Genomic DNA, 22,289 nt, shown 5'->3' on the forward strand with positions numbered 1-22,289 from the left:
CTGTGGGGCTGTTTCATTGGGGTGTAGACTTCCGGGCTTGGGCTGGATCCCAAACTTTGGGACCATCACACTTCCTAGAGCCTGGGCTCGGAAGTTGGCACTGCAACGAAACAGCCCCAGAGCCCAAGCCCCACAAGCCTGGGTCAGCTGGCACAGGCCAGCCGCAGGCATCTACCTGCAGTGTAGACCTATCCTCAGAGGGCACAAGAACATTAACTTTGCAGCACACTAAGGAGAAATGAGTAGTGCATGCTGTGTAGCTTGCTTTGACCTAGCAATGATGACACTACCAGAACCTTCGTTTCAGAGAGTGGACAGAATAAATCTATGATGAGGATGGGGAAGGTAGTTTAGAGGAGGACAACCTGCATGAGAACGGGAGGGCATTAGCCACCTGACCATTTAACTGGTTAGGATCCTTTCTTGACAGTCTCCAGTGAATATGCCTGACTATCTTAGAGGACTGACCTTTTCCTCTACTGAGTACAAGCTGTACTGGTAAATAGCATGATAAATAATAGTAAGACATTCACACACATGCATCAGCATTTGAAGTGACAGATCACTTCAGCCAGGTACACCGTAGTTCTTTAAACAGTGCTTTAGATGCTGAGTAAATGAATGGTATGAACCCAGGCCTCTTTTCCTTTACTTTACTCACCCCAGGAGTCTGGCCCATTCTGTATTTAACTTGCATTTTGTTGAGTTTCCAGCTGTTTAGAAATAGATCTTTGTCAAACCAAACAGAATCTTCCATGAAATATCAGTCCTCCTGCAGCTTGTGTGACTTTATTATTAATGCCAGGATACTGTTTTACCTCTCCCCACCCAATAAGATGACCACTACGCACAAAAGCCTGAGCGGGATGAGACTAACGAAGTGGAGGTCCCACAAATCATAGAGGAAAAACATGTGTGGGTGCAAGAACGGGTGACCAAACCCACCAAATCAACCAAGACCAAGAAAATCACCACAACCACGGACAGTTTCATGAGTAAGACAGCTTCTTTGTCTTCCACATCCTATAAACTTTTAAATATCTCTGTAGGAGTGTGTGTGCATGCGTGTGTGGATGTGGAATGAGATGCCAAGAGGCCTCCAGTGCAAACCTGTGTTGAGGACCAGTTAAAATCATTGGATTTTTTTTTTTTTTTTTGTGGCCAATTTGTTTGGAAGCAATATTTTGTGTGTCCAACTTGAGGCCTGATTGTTCAGACAACCCTGAAAAGTAGGCCCTTTTACAGCATCTTGGGCTGGATGCCCAAGAATTGAGGCACTCAAAATCACTGGTTGGTCTAGTCTAGTCTATTCTGGTTCTTCTATCACACTCGTCATAATATCTGAGCACCTTTAGAAAATCTTGGCCACGATCACTAGATGATATTCATATGGAGGCATTTTATTTGTCCGTGATTTACTATTTTACTCATTTGAACTATTCTAAACTCAGTGTTCACCACCTTGACATCCTTTCTGGATTTTATCCAGAGGGAGAAGGGGGTCCAGCTCTGCTTGGCAAGGTCTGCTGAAATATTCATGGAATTGATAGTATCTCTTTAAAGGTTTTTCTAATCACTGTAATTTAAAGAGTGATCTACGGCAAGTGAGCTGAGGGGAGTGAGCATATCCTTCTCAAGTCTATCTACTGGAATGTGGGTAGCCTATAATTAAGTGGATGATAGGAGGGCTGAGCAGGGTCTTTAGGCTGTAAATTGAAGTCTTCTGGTGTCAAGCGTTTCCTCCAAGTTAATATTTACAAAGACACCTGTGTGATAAAAGGAATGGCTAAAGTGGCAATAAAGTGACTGATGTAAAACTGCTTCAGGCTTATTGTTCTGAGTTAGAAGTTCACTACTGCCCAGTTATTCTGTGATACGAATTCAATCTTCCCACACAGAAGATCTCCTGGAGACCATGTCATGTACCTGAGTTATCACTATAATGGAGTCGACCATTTATCTCTGGGCAATTTTTTCCTTGCATTCTTGTCTCTTATGTCTCCCTCCCGCCCCCCTCCCCCCCCCTTTTTTTTTTCTAGCACAGGTCATTAAGTGCGACACCAAAATGAGGGACAAATGCAAAGGATCAACATGCAACAGGTAGCGTTTTATTGACTTCTGCCGCAGTGTCATTGAAATGGCAGCCTTAAACCTGGCTGGCTTTTGCAAACATGGAGCGGGCTGGGTTCTATTTATTGTGACTAGAATCCAAATGCTGTCTAAATCCCTATGAAAAAAGTCTTTCATTCCTCTTAATACAAATGTTTCGGCCAAGTTTAGCAGTAAGGTGACTCAATTTACTTCATGCTCGAAATGGTGAACGGCCATGATAACCCACAGCTCCCAGGTGGCCAGCCCCATTTAGTAAAGCTTGGCACAATCATTTTGCACTCCTCTTGTGTTACATTCCCATCCAACCTTAGACCATTAATTCAGAGCTTGTCCCCACCTAGGAGCCCTGGTTAAGGTCCCAGTAAGGTACACTAAAGTTTATTGCTTGGAAAAAAACAAACCCACAGAATCTAAATATTGATCTCATTCTTAAAGGAAAAGGTATTTGAAAATGTGGCTGTTTTGCAATGCTGGTTTTAAACGGAGTAGTTAAATGACACTAATGGGATCACTATTAAATTAACTGTAATAAAAGTCTGACTCACATTTCACACTCACCACAGATATATATATCTCTCTCTTTAACTAGGTATCTGTGCCCAGCTGGCTGCGTTAACAGCAAGGCAAAAATCTTTGGAACATTCTATTATGAGACTGTACGTACTTTGTTATGGCTGATAGATGACATTTATTGGGGTTTTAATGGTAGTAATAGAAATGGAAAATGCTGGCAGTTCTAATGTAACATAAATTTTCTGCCCTCCCATGTTGGTGCTGTAAACTGTCTTACTGTAAACTGTATTAACTTGTATAACAAAGGTAATCTGCATTTTCCCATCTATGTGATAAAATCAGTGCTGAAAAGAGTATCTACTAAGGGTTTGATTTTGGTTCTGAGTGTCCTCTAGGCCCACTAAGTTCAACAGAAGTTGAGCGCCCTCCTGTACTTCACAGGAGTGCATGGCATCTTTCAGGATCTATCCCTCAGTGCAGTGAGCTATTGGGATGGAAGAGAAACTTTATATTAGAATTGCTTCTCAAGATGGTTCACAGGACACTGGATTTTTATTTTTAGGATGGCTCATTGAATCTTGAATTGTCAAAATAGTTTATAATTAGGGCAGGTCAACAATTTCCTGTCAAGACTGATTTTGATGGAAAACTGGGGGTTTGGTTAAACAATTTGGTTTTTACAAAATGTGCCTGCTTTCCGATGAAAATTTTGATTTTATTATTAAAAAAAAAATGCCCCAAATATATTGAAGCTGAAATTCTGCTGCAGATGGCTCATGGGAGTTGTAGTTCAGTTGCTTTGTGCTCTGTTCTTCTCTATGGGCTGGGTTTCCCTCTAGACTGCATCTCCCATGATGCATCATGGCTGGACAGCGGCCATGATGCACCACCTCCCCTCACCAAGGGGTTTTTAGCTGAAATATTTCAGATTTGACATTTTTGTTGAAAGCTCAAAATTTTCCTTTGGGGGGGGAAGGGGGGGAATGAAACAATTTCCAACCAGCTCTCCTTATAGTTTACATTTAAATACTATATTTTTTATTTAAAAAAATCCATGTTTGTCCTTAAATCAAGTAAGGCTTCGAATAAAAATAAATGCATGTGTGTTATAACAGTAAAATTCAGCAGGCTGAAACGACACAACATTTGCTCAGTAAATGTAAAGTCTGCATAAACTCCAGCTGGTCTTTAAGTATTTCTTTTACATACTTGTTTATTAAATGGCTTAGAACTATTTAGGAAACATTGGTATTAACGTACTATTTGTGATGTGATTTCCAGGCATCCAGTATATGTCGTGCTGCAATTCATTATGGCGTCATAGATGATAAAGGAGGTCTGGTTGACATCACTAGGAAAGGGAGATCACCCCTTTTTGTCAAGTCGACAAGAAATGGCATTGAATCTTTAAGGTAATGCTTCCCTCAGAAACCAGATCTCTATGTATGGAGGGCCATGACTTGTACAATAAATTGTTCCACATTTGTCACTGTTTACAAGCAATAGAGAGTAGATCTTAAAGTAACTGTAGTGCATTTATTTGTTAAAGGTCAATGAAATATGTACACACATTTCTTGTTTTGCTTTGCAGTAAATATAAACCTTCAAACTCATTCATGGTTTCCAAAGTCACAGGTAAGTTTTTAAATGCCCTTTTTGTCATTATAATGTTGAGAAGAAATCAATGGTGCTTGAGTTTATTGTAATATATTGACATCATCATTCCAGAGCCATGTTCTTTTATGAATCTTAAATGGGCAAAACTCTTTGTAGTCAAGTGACTCTTCCTATTTGTGATTAGAGCATGTCAGGAAAAACAAAAGTGGCATTTTTCAAAACATTTCCTGCCCCTGCCCCATTTTAGAACCCATTTGAATAATGCCTCAGCCTAGGGTGACCATATTTCCCAAAGAGAAAACGGGACACTGCATGGGGCTGGCCCAAGTCCTCCCCATCCTCCCAGCGGGGGCTGGCCCAAGCCGCTCGCCCTCTCCCCCTCCCCCCACCTGAGCCCTCCCTCAGGCAAGGCTCGGGTGAGCAGCCATGCACATACTCGATAGGGTGACCATATTTACCAAAGGTGGGGGCTTGCATTGCTGCTTGCCCAAGCCCTGCCTGCCCCCCAACCCGAGCCTCCTTTTACTGAGGACCCCCAGCCTCCCCACATGCAGAGCTGGCATTTCCACTCACACCCCCTTCCCCCATGTTCCTCTACACCCCACTTTGTGACAAAAGTGGGCATTTGTCCCGTTTGCTCTCGCCAACTAATCAAAAGTTGGCAAGAGCAAATGGGACAAATGCCCACTTTTGCCACAGAAGTTGGGACAGCCGGAACAGGGCTTAAAAAAGGGACAGTCCCAGCCAAAACAGGACATATGGTCACCCTACTGCTCAGCTTAAATACAACCTATATTTTGGCTCGTGTTACCTTGAGCTGCTTTAGGGTGAAGCCTCTGGCACTGGCAACTGGAAAGTTAAAAGCAACACTGTCATTTAGACTCAGAATTAGACCCAAAACCTGCCCGGGAACCCCCTCCGTATTCAAAAAAATCTGTAACAAAATCACACTACTCCATTTCTCAGATATTCTTTTCTTTAAAAAGCCATGGTCCTTGGAGAAGGATTTTCTAGCAATTTAGTAGATCTCCAGCATGAATCCTAATAAAAATATCTCTTCGATGCAAGCTGTTTCTAATGAAGACATTGAAATTATTCTTTTGGCTGCATCAGCTGGACATGCATTCTGTCAGATGTGATGCATAACTAATGCTTCTGTTTACTTCAGGAGCACCAGCTATTTGGCTTTGTAATTCATCTCTCTATATTGATTTCCACAGTGCAGACGCTGGATTGTTACACCACCGTAGCTGAACTGTGTCCTTTCAAAAAGCCAGCAACTCATTGTCCAAGGTAAGCTGCATATCTCAAATATGATGCTATTTCCTTTGAACCTAGACCTGTACTAGGGTAAGGAAAACAGAAGCTGAAGGATTGGATGGAGATATTGAACTCTTCCGATTTGAAGCTGATAAATTAAAGATATAGATTATGTCAGATTAACTGGGGTAAAGATTAAATGAGGAAGCTTTTTCCACATCCAAAACAACATATTATATGAATAAAATTGCCTGCTTTCACAAACATGTTTGTGATCTGAGCATACTCTCAATGCTGGCATACAAACAAGTTCCAGGATTTAAAATCCATATTTTTGTGGGTTTATTACTGAGTTTTTTACCTGCTTAAGCAATATAAGAGGGTCCGAATAGAAGACCCCCTCAAATTGGCCTCAATATGTGCATGTACAACTTTGCACACTTTGTTCAGTCACGTGCATGTGGTGTTTTGGGACGCTATCACTTGTATACCCAAATGATAAAATGTACACACACAAAACCTTCTTCCTCTTGATGCTAGCATGCGAACGAGCTTTGCTCGTGGAAATTCCATCAGGTGCATGCATGAATGACGATGCGCAAAAAACTCTACCTGCAAACAATTGTGTGTGCGGGGCCAGGCACAAGGTCGGAAGCTACGCTTGGAGAATTTGGCCTAATGGCCTTCATTATCTCCTGTTTCACTGGCCTAAAGGAGTCTCATTTGCAGCTGTGTAGACACTATCGAGTTTCAGCTGAAAGGGGGGAAAAAAGAACCAGTCAGCTGCTGCCACCTGCAAACCAGATGCCGGCCCTTGAAGGCTTCCTTCCAAGAGCTCAAGAATGCAACTGGTTTTTCTCTTACTCCTTGATGTAGCGAATAAATATGAATAAATTGTTTTTCAGGGCTTACTGTCCAGCCCACTGTAAAGCTGAGCCAGCATACTGGGCACCAGTCTTTGGCACCAAGGTTTATGCAGATGTGAGTATTCCACTTTCCTATGTCTCTCCAAATAACAAGGTGACTGTATTGAAATGACTGGATCCCCATGGTCATTTAAGAGATTCACATTCCATGAATTAGAAAGGTCAGAATTACATAGAGTCCCTATAAACAACAAGGAAATACCCTGCCAGCACATGGGATAGAAATGTCCCTTGAATTAGTTGGACACATTGATTAAATGTATCTAGTGTTGTACTTCAGAGTCAGCATTATAGTGCAGTGGATAGGGCGTCAGGGGTTGCACTCCCTTTTCTGGCACTGATTTGCTCTGCAGCTTTGGGAAAGTCACTTAACCTCTCTGGGTTTTTGTCTGTAAAATGGGGTTGATGCTTGTCCACCATCGTGAAGTCTCTTGAGGTGTACAGATGAAAAGCGAATAGCTTCGGTTGGTACAAACGTTATATTATTACTCGACATAGCTTGTAAAAATAGATTCCCCCTCTTCTTTTCTGTAAGTAGAATATGACTTGTGAGCAGTTGTTGTGGAAATGAAGTATGGGGGTGGGGTTTTGGTTTTTTTTTGTAGCTCTGTGAACAGCTGTCGAGTTGATGTGGATGGACAGAGGTTAAATGGCAAAAAATAAATGGATAGATATGCACAGGAACTTTTTATTTATTTTTTTTTGGTCACCACTTAGAGAGAGCATGTGTCTAAAATCCACTGACAATACAGGCTTAGTATAGCTTCTCACTGCTCTTATGGATCATCCCCACATGGGGGAGGTGCAAACATATTGGAAAATATTCCTTGCAGGATCATCGGAGTATACGAAATAATATATTGCTGGAACCATTCCATATTTGGTTGAATCAACTCTTCCTAAACTTCCACCTGGAAAAAGAGTGCTCCATTGGAGAAGGAGGGCAGGTCTCGGTTCCATTTTTGTTTGTTATAGATGTCCAGATCAATAAAGAAAGAAAACGGGCATTAGAGATTTGTTCTGGAGTTTGTGGGCCTTGGTGGAGAATTGCCTGTTGTTTTGTTGATGTTAGTTAGCGGAGTTGTTTCTTTTTTACCTTTGTAGTCACAGGCAGCATTAGGAAAAACACAGAGGAATTTGAAATTGGTGCCAGTTGTGGTTTGGCCTCAGAACTGGCACATGGTTAAATAAGATTGTTCCTGCAAGGTCCCAAGAATAACAATTTCATTGGGCAAATGATCAGGTAATTAACTGATCAGAAGAACCTCACGCAACTATTTCAGTTTATATTTTTATAAAGCTATATGAATAAAGTTGCATTATAATCACACGCCAGTTTTCTGTTTACTCTAATCATCTATTAGGGCAATGATTCCGTTGCCTGTTTAGATACATAATAAGCCAAAAATTGGCATATAATTGTGATAATAAAATATTACGTTTCTAGAACACCTTTCCCCCAAAGCTCTTTCCGAAATATATATGCAGGAAAGATTTCAGATATCTCTGAAAAACAGCCACCCTTGCTGGGAACCATAGCATGCGCTCTTTGTGTGTACTGTATAAGCACAGGAAGTAGAGAAGAATGCTATCCAGTAGAAACAGCCGGGAAAGTTTTAGTGGTGGTGAAGCACTGGACTGGGTTACCTAGGGAGGTGGTGGAATCTCCTTCCTGAGAGATTTTTAAGGTCAGGTTTGACAAAGCCCTGGCTGGGATGATTTAGTTGGGGATTGGTCCTGCTTTGAGCAGGGGTTTGGACTAGATGACCTCCTGAGGTCCCTTCCTATCCTAATATTCTATGATTTTAGTGGGAAGAATGTGGCTATCCACACTAGATCTGCAGCAGGAGGAGTGGTGAAGAATATGATAAGATCTTTGAAGGTCACAAGCACTCAAGACCTCAATTTTGCATCTGATCTGAAAAAACTCCATAGCTGCTAAGATGTCCCTGAGGCACTAATTAAGTACCACCATCTCAGTCCTGCATAATTTTATGATTTATACTGACTCAAAGGCACTAGTGTCCTGGTTCACAGACTCCACTTCTTGTGAATCTCTGGGTTTGGGATTATATAAACGGGGGCATGGAATATGATTTGGGGAAAAACATACTGCTCTGTCAAGGATTTGATAGATCTCCGTTAGACTAGTATGGCCAGGGCGTCAGAGATGACGGGTCTAACAAGGCATGTGTTGAAGAGTTTAGGAGCGTTAGCAGAATGGCAGGAAAAGACAGGAGTAGACTTGATAGAGAAGAAGGGGCTTGAGGAAGCTGTGGCAGAAGATTGTAAGCACAGTGAGGGGTACAAATAGAAAAGTTCTTTGCATTAACGATAAATCCGAGGACTGGAAGGCTGACAAAATAAGCAAATGTTCAGTGCAATGAGAATTTAGTCCAAAGCCTTTCCCACAGAGGGTACTGTGTGTGTGGAATGCTCTGCAAGAAGGCATGCAATGAAGTAGCATAAGCCACAAATCAGAAGAAAAATTAAAACCGACAACAAACAAAACTAGACAAGTGCTAGTCTTCTCATGGGCCCTGTGGATTCCCATCCATAAAATGGCACCTTCTTGGGACTTGTGTATATGTGTCACAGACTCTGTCCTTTTTAATAGCTTAACTAAAGAAAACAAAAAGTATTTTTCCCCATTGAGTTTGTGCTCTTGCACTCTCTGTCATGTCAGCAGCACACCCAAAACCCTGACCTGCAAAATGGTTTGGCAGCAGAGGAGTTAACGGGGCAATAACCTGTGGGCATTAGCATCATAAAGTCACTACTAAGTAGGAACCAGAATCCAATTCAATGAGCTTGTAACCTTCTGATCCGCCTTGGAGAGCTTCAATGTTTACATGATCCCAGGATGCATGTGAAAGTTTGTTTTACCACAGAGAACAAAGCTCCAGCATCAGGAAGAGAGGATTTTGGCTGTACTTGGTTCTACTTGGGTTAGTCCATAGCCCCAGGAGCAACTAACCCTGCAGCATGGGATTTTAACAGCTTTAAAGAAGATTCTGTTTTCTTCTCATAGAAATAAGGATGCTATTTTAGGTTGCGTGATGTCAAGGGCTTGGGAAACATATGTTTATAGGAAGTGAGGTCAATGTCGTTTTGGAAACCAACCAGAGACAAAGAGGCCAAGGTACTCATGATCAATGACAAAATAGTAAGACCTCTAATGTGTTGCTGAAGTGTAATTGCTAGAGCCTTAAAACGTGCATGATAAATTGTGGAAGCGAACTGTAAGGAGGAGGAGGCGGCAAATGCAGGTCATCAAATCCAGATGTTCTGCTGAAAGTTATTTCCAGTGTAGAAAAAGATGTTCCATGACCTTGAGGAAAGCAGGACACTGACTGTGGTTAAAAACAGACAAATGAAAGCACATGCACAACTCTCCCCTCCCTGGCTTGAAGCATAAGATGATTTGTTGGGCCCATGCATTGATGCACCTTATTACATGGCCATGTGCATTAAATGGATGAAGCACCACAAGCAGGAACAGGTGCATTTGTAAGGGCCCCATCATTAACTTTAATAATGCATTTTGTTAGACTTGCAAGTTTGGTTTCGGTCTTTCCAATATGAGAGATTTAGCTCCGCAGAGGTGTAACCAAGCTCTCTCACCCCTGTCTTTTATGGGCAATAGGCAGCCTGGATGGACCAATCCTGGCTCCCATTACAGACGTTGGAAAAAATTTCCATTGAGGGCCTCCCACAAATGCAAGACAGATGTAAAGGCTGCATATTTTACAAAGCAATGGTGCTATCTTCTGACCATCTCTGGTGGATTACATGTAAATAGCCAGCATTGTGTTAATAACAAAACCAGGGTGAAATTCTTCATGGTGATTCAGCAGAATGATGGAATGGTTCCTCCAGAGATAAAATGGAAACCTTAGTATATTTGGACATTTAAAACCGAAGTGGACAGAGCATTAGAGCACATGCTGTAGGGAAAAGTTTAGATCTGGCTCCAAACTTCACAGCTCAGGCCCATCTCCAAAAGAATCCAGTTTCCAAGCAATAGAAGGGTTAAGAAAAGTCAGAGCTTCTTTACGCTAGATTTCCAGAGTCAAGTGGTATACACAGGACATGGCGGAACAACTGCCAATACCCTTTCGGCAGGAACCATGTGGCCAACAAACTCCATCTTGCATTGCTTCAAAAAATCCATCAGTTTCTGCTGTGTCTAACAGTTTTGCTGTTTTGGAGGGCATATGGCTGGGCATCTTGGATACTGAAGCTGGGATAAGCAATGGTCACATTCTCATCTTGGAAAGATCACAAGTGAAATGCACACATCACTGTCCAGTGAAATAGAATAAATGGACGTCGTTGACTCTTTCCACGTCTGAGAGAGAAGCCAAATAACTGTTTGGATTAAAACCGGATTGGGTAGCCAAGTTTGCCGTTAAAAGTTTGGGACGGGGATTGTTATGGGCTGAGACAGAAACATGGCCTCATTTTCTACCGAAGCTAACTTAGCCCTCCATCCGCGCCCCACAAAATGACTTTGCTGTGCGGGGCACCTGCGGGCTGCTATACTGAGATCTACTTTTGGTTGTTGGGTTTAGTGTGCGGGTGCTGAGTGCGGTTGGTGGCCTGGATATACTAGAGGTCAGACTAGATGATCTGGTGGTTCCTTCTGACCTTAAACTCTCTGACTGGTTTAGCCAAATCAACCAAAATATGGATGATTTTTCATTCTTTATCAGCAATAATGTCATTTATTTCCCATTCCAATTAGTTCCAGTTTCCATCAGTGCTTCCTTTTTGAATGGGGCTGGCTTCCAAACAAACTGTATCCCGAAAGGCCTTGCGGAGTTAGGCAGTTGAAATGCAGAGATAAATAATATTGGTGGGAGAAGGAAATGAACTAGCACAGCCAAAGAGGAGGGTGTTATGTTCATGGCATATACGCAGAGATTTAGGAACCCCCCCTTTCATTTATACTGTTCTTAGAGGGTTGCAAGGTAACACTACTTTATTTCTTAGAATCCAGAAACCTAACACAGCAACAACCAGAAACAGAGAGAGAGAAAGCAGGCTGCCCCCTAAGGCAGAGAGGCACAACTCAACCCACTTGCTCCAGGCTGGCTCTTTTTCAGGCTGACTGCTGAAAGAGCCATATATCAGGCTTCCCAACACAGTCCCCTAGCCTGAAAGCAGAACCAGGAACCCCCTGACAACTTAAAGTGATAGCTTGTAATTTTAACACAGGTTTCAATACAGCACAGAAGGGATGTGTTTCAGCTGAGATCTGAAATGAGGCAGAGGGAAGCAGACTGTTCCAGGCAGCAGAATGTGCAAGGGAGAAGGCTGTTGCACTAACGATTGGCTAGACTGTATGGAGGGACAAAGAGAGGAGAGTAATATTAATGCTAGCTGTGGTGGAGGAGAATGGAAAGATTGCTGGCCTATATTCTGTGGTGATGGACATGCTATACATAAGTTGCAAGGTAAAGCCGCAAAGGATTGTTTTTAAGGGGGATTTGTTTCTTTATGGTAGATAAAGGGGCCCCACAGAGATTTTTTCCTCCCTCTATTTTGTTTTTTACCTTACAAAAATCTGCAGTTTCACTTCTGGTTTTGCAGGCAGCCATTTCTCACGGAAGTTAATGAGAGCTACAGGTGCTTGGTGGTGCTGGAAATCAGGTTGCTTCTGTTTTAGGCACCTAAATGTGGTTGTTGGATCTTAAATGTAAGAGCCCAGGTTTGAAAATGTTGGCCTGGTTCTTTGTAGCGGTTAAAATAAAAGGTTGGCCTGTTCTCGTCTGCACCTTCGTTTATTCAGTGAAGAAAAATTCAACGGTTGCTAATGCCGAAAGGAATGTCTCTGGGGCTGTGTATCAGGCAGGGATCTTTATCAAAGCTATGTGAGAGTTTTTAAGCTTTTATGAAACCCAGGAGCACTGGGAAATGTATACATAACGAATCGTGCAGCCTTCTTTCTTGGTTCATGGTGAGACTTGCACTTGAAAGGGAAATGTGTGTCCCATTCATGTTCAGGAACCCTGAGGAGATGAGAGAGAGAGACTCTCTCTCTGCTGTTGTGAGATAAAGGTAGCTTAGTCTCCAGCAGTCTCATTTGTGAGGCAATTAGCTGGGGAGAGATTTCCTTAGGAAGGAAGCCTGCATAACGAGGCCGATATTTATCACCAGTGGAAACCACAGCATGTTGCCGAGCCCCGGAGGAGGAGCACATCTTTGTTTTCAGGCTAGTCACACTAAATGGGGACTTGATGGGTGACTTACGGCTTCTCTACTCTTGAGATGCTACAGCGGCTCAACTTCAGTGTAGACACTGCCTATGCCAGTGGGACGGGTTCTCCTGTTGGCGTAGGCAATCCACCTCCCCAAGAGGCAGGAGCTAGTCAACAGAAGAAATCTTCCATTGCCCTAGCGCTGTCTACAGTGGGGGTCAGGTCAGCTTAACGAAGTTGCTCAGGCTGTGGATTTTTCACACCCCTGAGTGACCTAGCTGGGTCAACCTCATTTTTAGTGCAGACTAGGCCTTAGTTCATAGGCCTGTTCATTGCTAATAGTTTGATGCAGCTGGTGCCAGACAGGGTTCCCCAGAGATCCCAATTCTGCAGGGAGGGAAGGATTCCAGAGATACTAGGATCCATCCCAAGAAAGTGGGGCTGAGGCAGAAGCAGAGAACCTGCTATGTGGTATCTTTTGCTGTGCGATCCCTGAGGCCCCAGTGCCCTTCCTTTTGGGAGAAAACTCCTCCATCCTCCTAGTGCTTCCCATCTTCAGAGCACTTTTCCAACAACTCATTAAGATAAAGACTCATTGGCAAGATAGAAGATAGGAACCCAATTGGCTGATAGGGGAAGCGGTATGTAAAACACAGAATGGCCAAAGAATGAACAAGCAGAGGAACAGCAAGTTCTGGAAGAAAGGAATGCCTTGGAAAGAACACCATTAAGGATGTGTCCCCGTGGAGAGAGTTACAAATCGCCTTGGACAGTTCATTCAGGACAGTTTAATTTAATGAGCCAATTTTAGATTTACAGATTTCCCATTGCATACTAGAGCAAATTCAAAGCATATCTTCCAAACAAAGTGTTCCTGTGCTGTCTTGCCCATATATAGAAGCAAAACCAAACTGGCAATTAAAACTGCGAAAGCTGCCAAGAGATAGGCAATCCAAAGTGATAAATATATAGGGAATGAGGGCAAACCTGCCTTTTAAGGCCTTGGAGAGTGAGCTAGCATGATCTATAGTATGCAGATGCTGCTGGAATATTGCTTTGCAGGTTCTGCAGTGAAAGTTTGATTTTTAAAGATCAAGACGTTTGTGGATTTTGAATTTTCACCTGTTCCGATCCTCAGTACTAGAGCTGATTTTTGTTCTGCTACCTAGCAGTGTATAATCTTTTTAGAAGGTTCATGTCCAAGTTCATAGTGAGCCTTCTCTGCTATCACTCTATTTCCTGGATGTTTTTGTAGCTTAGTCATCAGTTGCTGGTAGGTTCTGTTCCTGCAGCAAACAAAACAAAATAAAATAAAAAACAGAAGCAGTGTGCAATACAGAGATTGCAGGCCTCATTTTCATGATTGCCTGCTATGCTTGGTGTAGTCAGTGGGAGCTGTGGGTTCTCAGCACCTCTAAAAACCAGACAATGATGAAAAGCTCATTTTAGCTTTTGGGAAGATGGGACCTAACGCTTCTCAAGTTATTTCTTTAGGCCAAATTCACCAAGGATCTCTGCTGTTTCACACCAGCAAACAGTTGCAAAACCTCTGCTACCTTGTTGACAATGCAAAGTGGCCACACCCTCTCATGTGGACAAAGGCAGGGTTGAAGAGGTCAAGAAGTGCCATTTCAGCCCCAAAAGAGGGCTCATTGACTAGTAGACAGGGCCTAGCTGACTGGTAAATCCATTGATTCAGTCATTCTCTGGATAATCTCCCCTTAGCAGAGTTCCTGTTGAGACCAATGGGCTGTTTGACCAGCCTGTTGAGAGAAGTAGTGGAAATACTGCTTACCCTCCATAGGGCGGTCACTACACCTCCCTGTGCCAGCCATGCTGAATTCTCACCCTTTGCAATTAGTAGCAGGGGCCATGCGTCATCTGCAAGAGCTCATCTAGGTTTATTTGGTCCTGCCTCAGCACAGGAGGCTGGGCTAGATGACTTCTCAAGGTCCCTTCTAGCCCTACGTCTCTATGATTCTGTGATCTGTAGAGTCCTTTCTCACTGCTCAGGCCGGAAGACAAACAACGTTCCCATAAGTCTCCATTCTTCCTTATTTTCCTAGTCATCAGAAAAAGGTCTTGGAACCCCAGCTAAATTAATTTACTTTATGATCTTTCAGAGTTCCAGTATCTGCAAAACGGCCGTGCATGCTGGAGTCGTTAAAGATGAGATTGGCGGTTATGTGGATGTAATGCCCGTGGACAAGAAGAAAAATTACATTGGCTCCTTGAAGAATGGTGTCCAATCTGAGAGGTAGGGTCACTTTTCTTTTTTGCGATCAGTTTGTGAAAATGTGGCTGATGGGAATTGAATATACAAGGTAAGTGATTCTAACACGTCAGTGTAAACTCAGAGAAGCAAACGAACAAAACAATGTGTGTCATCCCTTCTTTGCCTTTTGCAGCTGAATGCATTACTCTTGGACTCTGTATATTAAGGATGTAATACTATTTAGCGTCCTTAGTTTACAAATTAGTTTAAACTAGTCAAAATATGAATACACTGTTAATAAATTTCACTGGGTATACAGCACTTTAAAATTTACTCTGGTTTTTAGCAAAGTCATTATTAATGTTGGGGGAGCAGTTTCACATGAGTTTTATCCTCAAACATTCTGGCAAATTAACACCACTGAAAAGATAAACACGTGGTCTGCATCTTTCATCGTACAGTCAGCTTTGTGGCTTTCACTTGGGTATTCCACTACTGAGTTCTGGGAAGTCTAATATATTTAATAGCATAAGAACATGAGAATGGCCATGCTGGGTCAGACCCATGGGTCCTTTAGCCCATGCTGCAGACGTTCATGCCTTCAAATCTATTACAGAGTAGTGGAGGACATGCATGGAATAAAGCTGGCATCTTCTTAAAACAAGGCCGGTGAGCTATCCGGGGGTCAGTTTGGATACAGTTGTTGTTCTGAATCAAATTTTTTGCAGTTACACTGTTCAAACATTTTGTTTGTTTCAGTTTGTACTGAACACGCCCCCTCAAGATGTTTGCTCAGCCACTTGTCAATGGTGAACACATTAAATCCTTAACACACAAAAGAGGAACTAGATTCAAAAAGGCATAGATTTTCAGATCTTGCTTTTCTGCAGACCTACATTGTCCTCTTACTCTGATGGAGCAAGGAACTGCAGGCTTTAATGCCCAATTATGTGCCTGGCCGGTCTGTGGAATGTATAATTGGTGCAGTTGTATGTGAAACACACTTGAATTTAGGCACACATTTTGCACGTGCAGCACTCTGAAAATGCAACCTAACAGATTTAATAATCTCACTTAAATGCAAGGTGTGAAAACGGTCACAGTTCGGCTCAAGGGGAGGGGAGAATGAGACTCAGCAAAGCTGCCTGTGGTTAGTCCATAGCGTTTGGGAATTATACTGATGGGAAATCTGTAGGGTTGCCATCACTAGTATGTGTGGGATGCAAAGTGCATTTACCAGGAAAAAAACCCTCTTTTTTTTTTAAATTGGAATTGGCAGTGGACTGGAAACTGCCACTGTTATGTTCTTCCTAAGAGTTCCTTGGAACACACAGTGTAATTAACATACAAGGAAGAATTTATTGGGTTAATTCCACCAGTCCAGCAGGAGAAGTTTCTGTTGCTCAGTCCTGTCAGCAGAAATGATTAGGAGGAAACGCAGTGTCCAGATTTCTTTCTTTCTTTCTCTCTCTCGCCCTCACTTCCCCCAGGGGTGCTGGACTGAGAAATATTTCCCAAGACAGTTTCCATCAGGAATTAGTGAAAAGAGAGACCTCTAGAGCTGAGACTGTCTCCAGAGACCCAGCTGCTTTTATTTTTCCCAGTGGGTGCTCCGCTCCCACCCCGAGGCTCCATCCCTTCCCCCAAGGCCCCACCCTTGCTCTGTCTCTTCCTGCCCCCGTTCTGCCCCCCCAAGGCCCTGCCCTCGCCCCATCCCCACTCCACCCCATCCCCTGAGGCCCCCCTCCTGCCACTTACTGCTCTCCACTCTCCCCCGAGCATCTCCTGCCAGCATCCAAACAGCTGATCGGTGGCCCCTACAAACAGCTGATTGGCGCTGCTGCCAAACAGCTGTGGCTTGTGGGTGCTGAGCACCCTTTATTTTTTTTCCCATGGGTGCTTGAGCCCTTGAGCATCCATGGAGTCTGTGCTTATGGATGGCCCTCAACCTTTACGCTTTTGCTGTTGGTGTGGTAGTCATGGCCTCCTTGCCACGTGCACTGACTCCCTTGTCGTGGTGACGGCTCACCGGTCTCCCGTATTGAATCTTGTGGGAGATGGTCATGTAGGTAGCAGCTTTTCAGTGCACTCTTAAGTTTCACCAGCTATGAATTCGTGCCTTTCTGTGAAAAATACATGCCTCAGGGCTCAGTGTGGTAATGGAAACTCCTGAACTGGGAGTAATGGAAGCTCAAGTGCTTCAGAAATTCAGAATGCAGATGTGCAAATAAACATGCATTCAAATCAAATGAATAATTGAAGCCACTGATTTCCTTACTGAAGTGACTATGTGGGGAGCTGCTGCATCTCCCTAAAGTTCATAATGATTGTTCTTTTTCAGCTTGAAGAGTCCCAGCGAAGGGATGGCTTTCCGAATTTTTTCCGTGAAGCAGTAAATTCCCCGGGAAGGTGCAAGTTTCTTCTGGAGAACAATCCACTGATCTTGAGGGACAGCAACGTTCATCTGATGGCATCTGCTCTGAACACATTCTCCTTGCCGATTTCTTTCAGGGAAGAAAGATTCTGACTCAACTGTCCATGTCACATCTGCACCAGTTCAGCGTTTTGTTTTTTGTAAACTCTAGGGCATTCAGACTGTTGTAACTTCAAATTCCAAAAGCGGTGTGCTGAACAGCTTGAGTGTGGATTCATTTACAACAAACATCGGAACCCCTGGCTGGTCCACAGATAGTGTTTTAGGTCTTGAAGTACCTGCCCCAATGGAAGTATCAACACATGGTTGGCAAGGTGGAATACATAGTGAAATATTGTGTGGATGGGGGGCCCTTTAAAACATAGTTTTAAAGCTGCTCCTTTTGTGGGGTGGGGCATACGACTTCTTTGGAACTGTTTGTATGGCAGGGTTGGCTTTTCTGTTTTAAAAGCAAAACCTTCGTGTTTACCTAATCAGCTCGCATGTGCATAGGAAACGTTGAGTCAGATCTGTGGCATATTGCATTAGGTCAAGTGGTGTCATGATGTAACATGCGGTCGGATGTCCGTGGCTGCCTGAAGGACTCCTGGAGATGAGGTTGTCTGAAAAATGTGGTGAAAATAAGAAAAGGTGATGACGATCCCCACCCCTGAGAAACAAGGACCCCAGCCAACCAAAAATGGGGCGTTGGTGTTTGCTGGCCAAACATTAGCAGATAGTTAGGAATTTGGGTTTCCTATGAGAAGTTGTGGAATTAGAGCTCCTGTCCTGGCACATCTCTGTATTATGCTACACACCGGTTTTTTTTTTATTTACAGTTAAATACAATTTATTGTTGTATACAGCAGTGCTGGTTTTGTCTGTAGTAGTTAAGCAGTGATAAAAAGTTAATCTTATTTTTGTTAGAAATGGGTGCATCTATATAAAGTATGTTCACTTTATCTTTATGAAGATTTTTTGTACAGTTCTGAGGATTTAAATATACGGCATGGGGTTGAATTGTTTGCTTGCATACAATCGATACCATATAGTGATCTTAGCTTCCAACATGATTTCTGTGTCTGAGAGCATCTGGAATCAAAAGTGTTGTGTTTTTAAAACTTATATGTCTTCTAATGAATTTATATTTAATAATTTGAGTCACACTGCTCCGAACAGCTGTTTAAATACATTGCATAGAATGGTTTAGAAGGAATTAAAACTAGTCACAAAATCAGCCTAGTATGAAACTGCCCTGTAAGATAATATAGCAATCTTGTGATTTATGGCTGAAGCTAATTTGTTCACAACTTTTAGGGGGTTATTAGAATTGGTCTAAGCACAAAACTATTTTTCCCTTAATGGTCAGACATACAGTAACTTACATTACATTACAAGGCAACATAATCTTTAGCTCTTTGGTTGATGTAAAAAGATATCCCTTCACTCAGTAACTCGATTGTGGTATGTAACATATGAGGAATATTTCACTTACTGTTACAATTATTTAGCCACTCTATCTGGCAGATGTTTCATGGCTTTCCATAGCCTTCCGATGTCCAGGCTATGTTTAAATTAAATTAAATTAAAGAGGGATAGGAAAACCAGCTATAAACCTATTCCAAAATGTAGACCAATAGCATTATATGGATAAGCACTTATTTTATTTAATTTTTAAACTCCATGAAATCAGCACGGAAATTACATTTGTCAGTCCCTTTGTTTCATAACTGAGGTTTCCTTTCCTTGTGAAATCTGAGTTTAAAAAGAGACCTTTCATAACTGAGCAGGTTTGCTCGTTTTCGAGAAGTTACACACAGCAAACCTACTTTTGGAATGGCTCTGGTAAACACCTAGTCTTTATTTATTTAATGTGGTCTTCTAAGGTATGTTGTGTTTGCTTTATAGTAAGGAAAACCAGTTACATTTGCAAGGTAAATTTATGTGACAGATAGCTGGAATGTGTCTTTAAAAAGTGCCTGTTAGGAAATGACTGAAATCTTGGCAGTGAGTTAAGTCAGGTTCCTTGTTTTGCCTATTATGAATGATAACATTGGAAACAGGCTAGTTTAATCCCACCACATTTTGAAGTATGAATCTGTGGCCTCCACAGGCCAAATAGGAGTTACACCTTCAATAGCTGAGGATAGAACGGGAAAATGTAATAAGGATCAATCAATTGTCCACTGAAGTCAGTGGCAGCCTTTCCATGGAATTCATGGGTGTTGGACTGGGCTCATGTTTAGTTCTATTGTACATCCCAGTCAAAGGAGAACATCACTGCTCCATTACCCTGTCTGTGAGAATCAGTCATCTTGTAGAAGGAGGGAAAGAAATCTTGACTGGAATAACAGGAAAATCTGAGAATCACCAAGAAGCATATGTACAAATTCAATTGACCTAGAATTTATCTTTCTTACAAGAGGAAGGTGAAAAACATAAAAAGTGAAGTTGTGAATATAAAATAAATGATATCCTCATTCTATACCTTGAATTATCTACAGCCAAACAATTTGGATTTTCAGAAACTGGTATTAGCGTAAGTCTGTGTCTCTGGTTAGTTTTATAGGTGCTGTACAACAGATAAATCAGGATTTTGAGGAGCAACCATTCTCTGAGGTTCTGGGTGCTATTAGTTAAATAATATCTCTATCATATTTAGGAAGGGTCGCATCCTGCCTGGCATTATTAAGGCATATCTTTAGTTGTGTTCAATTGTATATACCAGCTGCCCATATTTAGGAGGAACAGGCTCTGTTTTTAGCCAAATATATACTGATTTTACATCCATCTTTCCAAGCATTTTTCAATCTAATATGTTTCAATAGAGCTTCTAGGGGCAGTGTCCCCTTGTCTTTATATTATCAAATGCCTTGATTCAGCAAGGTTCTTAAGAATGAGCCTCACTTTAAGCATGTGAGTAGCCTCACTGATGTCAAGGGGGTCATATTTTTAAAGGTATTTAGGTGCCTACCACTGAGCTCAACAGGCATTAGGCGCCTAAATACCTTGGGAAATCTGGGCCTAAGGGATCCAGTAGTTAAGCACCTCGCTGAATTGAGGCCTCATAGGCTTTCATTGCTGGCGAGTAAGTTTCATTTCAACACCAATATAATCAACGAGAAACATCATGTCACACAATTGTCACTGAAAAGAATCTGGTTCCACATGCTGGATTTCCAGAGAACATAAGTTTCTTTGGGAAACTTTGCAGAGTTACTGCAGTGCTTTCCTGAATCAGGGCCCCACGAGTAGTCCCACTGGAGTTAATGTGCATTGGAAGCAATCTAGGGCATAGTACCTGAAGTCAATGGGACCATTAACACAGTAAGGTGCTACTGAGCATGAGTTTGTGTGTCAGAATTTGGCCCCTATTTTGATTTTTTCATTATGTGGAGTGTGGATACGGGAGAACAGCAAAGAGGGGAAAAACCCCACTAAAATATAAGAAGTCACTTTGGTTTTTATTTTAGTGTCACACTAAAATTTTAAGGCAATTGATGTTGGGAATTAGATCATTTGAAACCCCTCCCTAGTAACTGCATGTCTGTTGCTCTTACCTGGCTTTGAAGCAGCTATTGAGTTGAATAGCTATCGACCATAGGCTGCCTCAGCCTGCAGTTTATGTATTTGCTTTTTTTCTATGAAAAACGGGTTTTTTGTTTTTACTACTTCCTGTGTACAAAAGTTTAGTGTAAATGGGTTTTGCCTTTGCATGATCTTTACGGGGCTGTCTTTTTGTTTATAAAACAATAATTTTTCTAAATACAGAACTGTTAAATATCTTTGTTTTGTTTTCTGAATTGTGAAATAAAACCCATACCAAAAACAGATGCCAACCCCTTGTTTTTAATGTTTAATTTTTCAATGGCTTTATTTAGGAGGCTGGCCTGGGCTACCTATTTATTTATTTATAGCACGCTAGCACCTGGGCACCCCAATTAAGATCCCGAGGTGCTCGGTGCAGTGCAAATGGGACAGCTACCATCTTGGCCGACATACCGCGGATTGAATCAGGGACTTCCAAAGCTGAAAGCGTAAATCTTTAACTGAGGGGCCAAGCTCTGTAGCTGGGGTTGTAACGAACTCACATCTTCTGTAGATCGGGCACAGAGGGGAATCTATTATTTTGGGGAAGTTCTATGGCCTGTGATATACAGGAGGTCAAACTAGATCACAGTGGTCCATTCTGGCCTTGGAATCTATGAATCCACAATAGACACTGAACGGTAGGTTATATATAGGCCTGGTCTACCCTACAAAATTAGGTTGACTCATGTCTACACTCCATCTGACATAAGCGCCCCATTACAACGACACAGTAAAACCACCTTCCCGAACCGTGTGGAGCTCTCATCGAGCTACCTAAGTCAACATAATGTGAGTGTAGACACCGCATGACACGTGGGTGTAGACACTGCACGACCTGTGCCGACCCTAACAGTCCTCCATCAGCTCAGGTCCCACAGTGTCCTAATCCCTGTGACAGTGATTGCTCTGGCCACAGTTGTAAACTGCACTACTCATGAGTTATGGAGACTGGAAGCCACACAATTCCTTTAAAATCTCCCAAGTGTTTTGGAAATGTCTTTTCCTGATTGCCTACCTTGGTGGAGCACACTGAGCCGCGCTCCCTTGTTCTGCGCAAGAGACCATGCCAGCTCCATTTGCTCGACACATTCATGCCTGGAGTAGACAGGAGGTATTGGTTTGCATGATCCTATGGGAGAGAAAAGACTGTGTAAGGTCAGCTATGGACCAGCTGTAGAAATGTGGACATCTACAGAAAGATTGCACAGGAGTCTCAGGCAAAGCGGTAGGACAGGGATCTGCAGCAGTGTCACATGAAAGTGAAGGAACTGTGGAAGACATATCATGAGGCCAGGGAGGCCAACAATCAATCTGATGCTGAGCTGCAGGCCTGTCTCTTTTACCACGAGCTGTATGCCATGCTTGGTGGAGACCCACCAGCACCCCACAAACCACTGTGAACACCTTAAAGGTGCCTGAGACAGAGACCCCTGCCATGA

At 42.5% G+C, this 22,289-nt stretch overlaps 1 protein-coding gene across 2 annotated transcripts in view; it reads left to right on the forward strand.

Annotated features, from left to right (window-relative positions):
- The window catches only part of CRISPLD2 (cysteine rich secretory protein LCCL domain containing 2), a 41,496-nt gene extending 20,404 nt beyond the window's left edge, over positions 1–21,092 (forward strand). For both annotated transcript variants that reach the window (XM_037877844.2, XM_007059276.4), the window contains exons 8-16: positions 837–995; positions 2,040–2,100; positions 2,702–2,768; positions 3,907–4,037; positions 4,217–4,260; positions 5,463–5,535; positions 6,408–6,483; positions 14,755–14,888; positions 17,188–21,092. In XM_037877844.2, coding sequence (XP_037733772.1) covers positions 837–995; positions 2,040–2,100; positions 2,702–2,768; positions 3,907–4,037; positions 4,217–4,260; positions 5,463–5,535; positions 6,408–6,483; positions 14,755–14,888; positions 17,188–17,242 — 800 coding nt within the window. In that variant the 3' untranslated portion in view covers positions 17,243–21,092. The remainder of the gene's footprint in view (positions 1–836; positions 996–2,039; positions 2,101–2,701; positions 2,769–3,906; positions 4,038–4,216; positions 4,261–5,462; positions 5,536–6,407; positions 6,484–14,754; positions 14,889–17,187) is intronic.
- The last annotated feature ends 1,197 nt before the right edge of the window (positions 21,093–22,289 follow it).

Source organism: Chelonia mydas, chromosome 12, assembly GCF_015237465.2.
Source record: "Chelonia mydas isolate rCheMyd1 chromosome 12, rCheMyd1.pri.v2, whole genome shotgun sequence".
Lineage (NCBI taxonomy): Eukaryota > Metazoa > Chordata > Testudines > Cheloniidae > Chelonia > Chelonia mydas.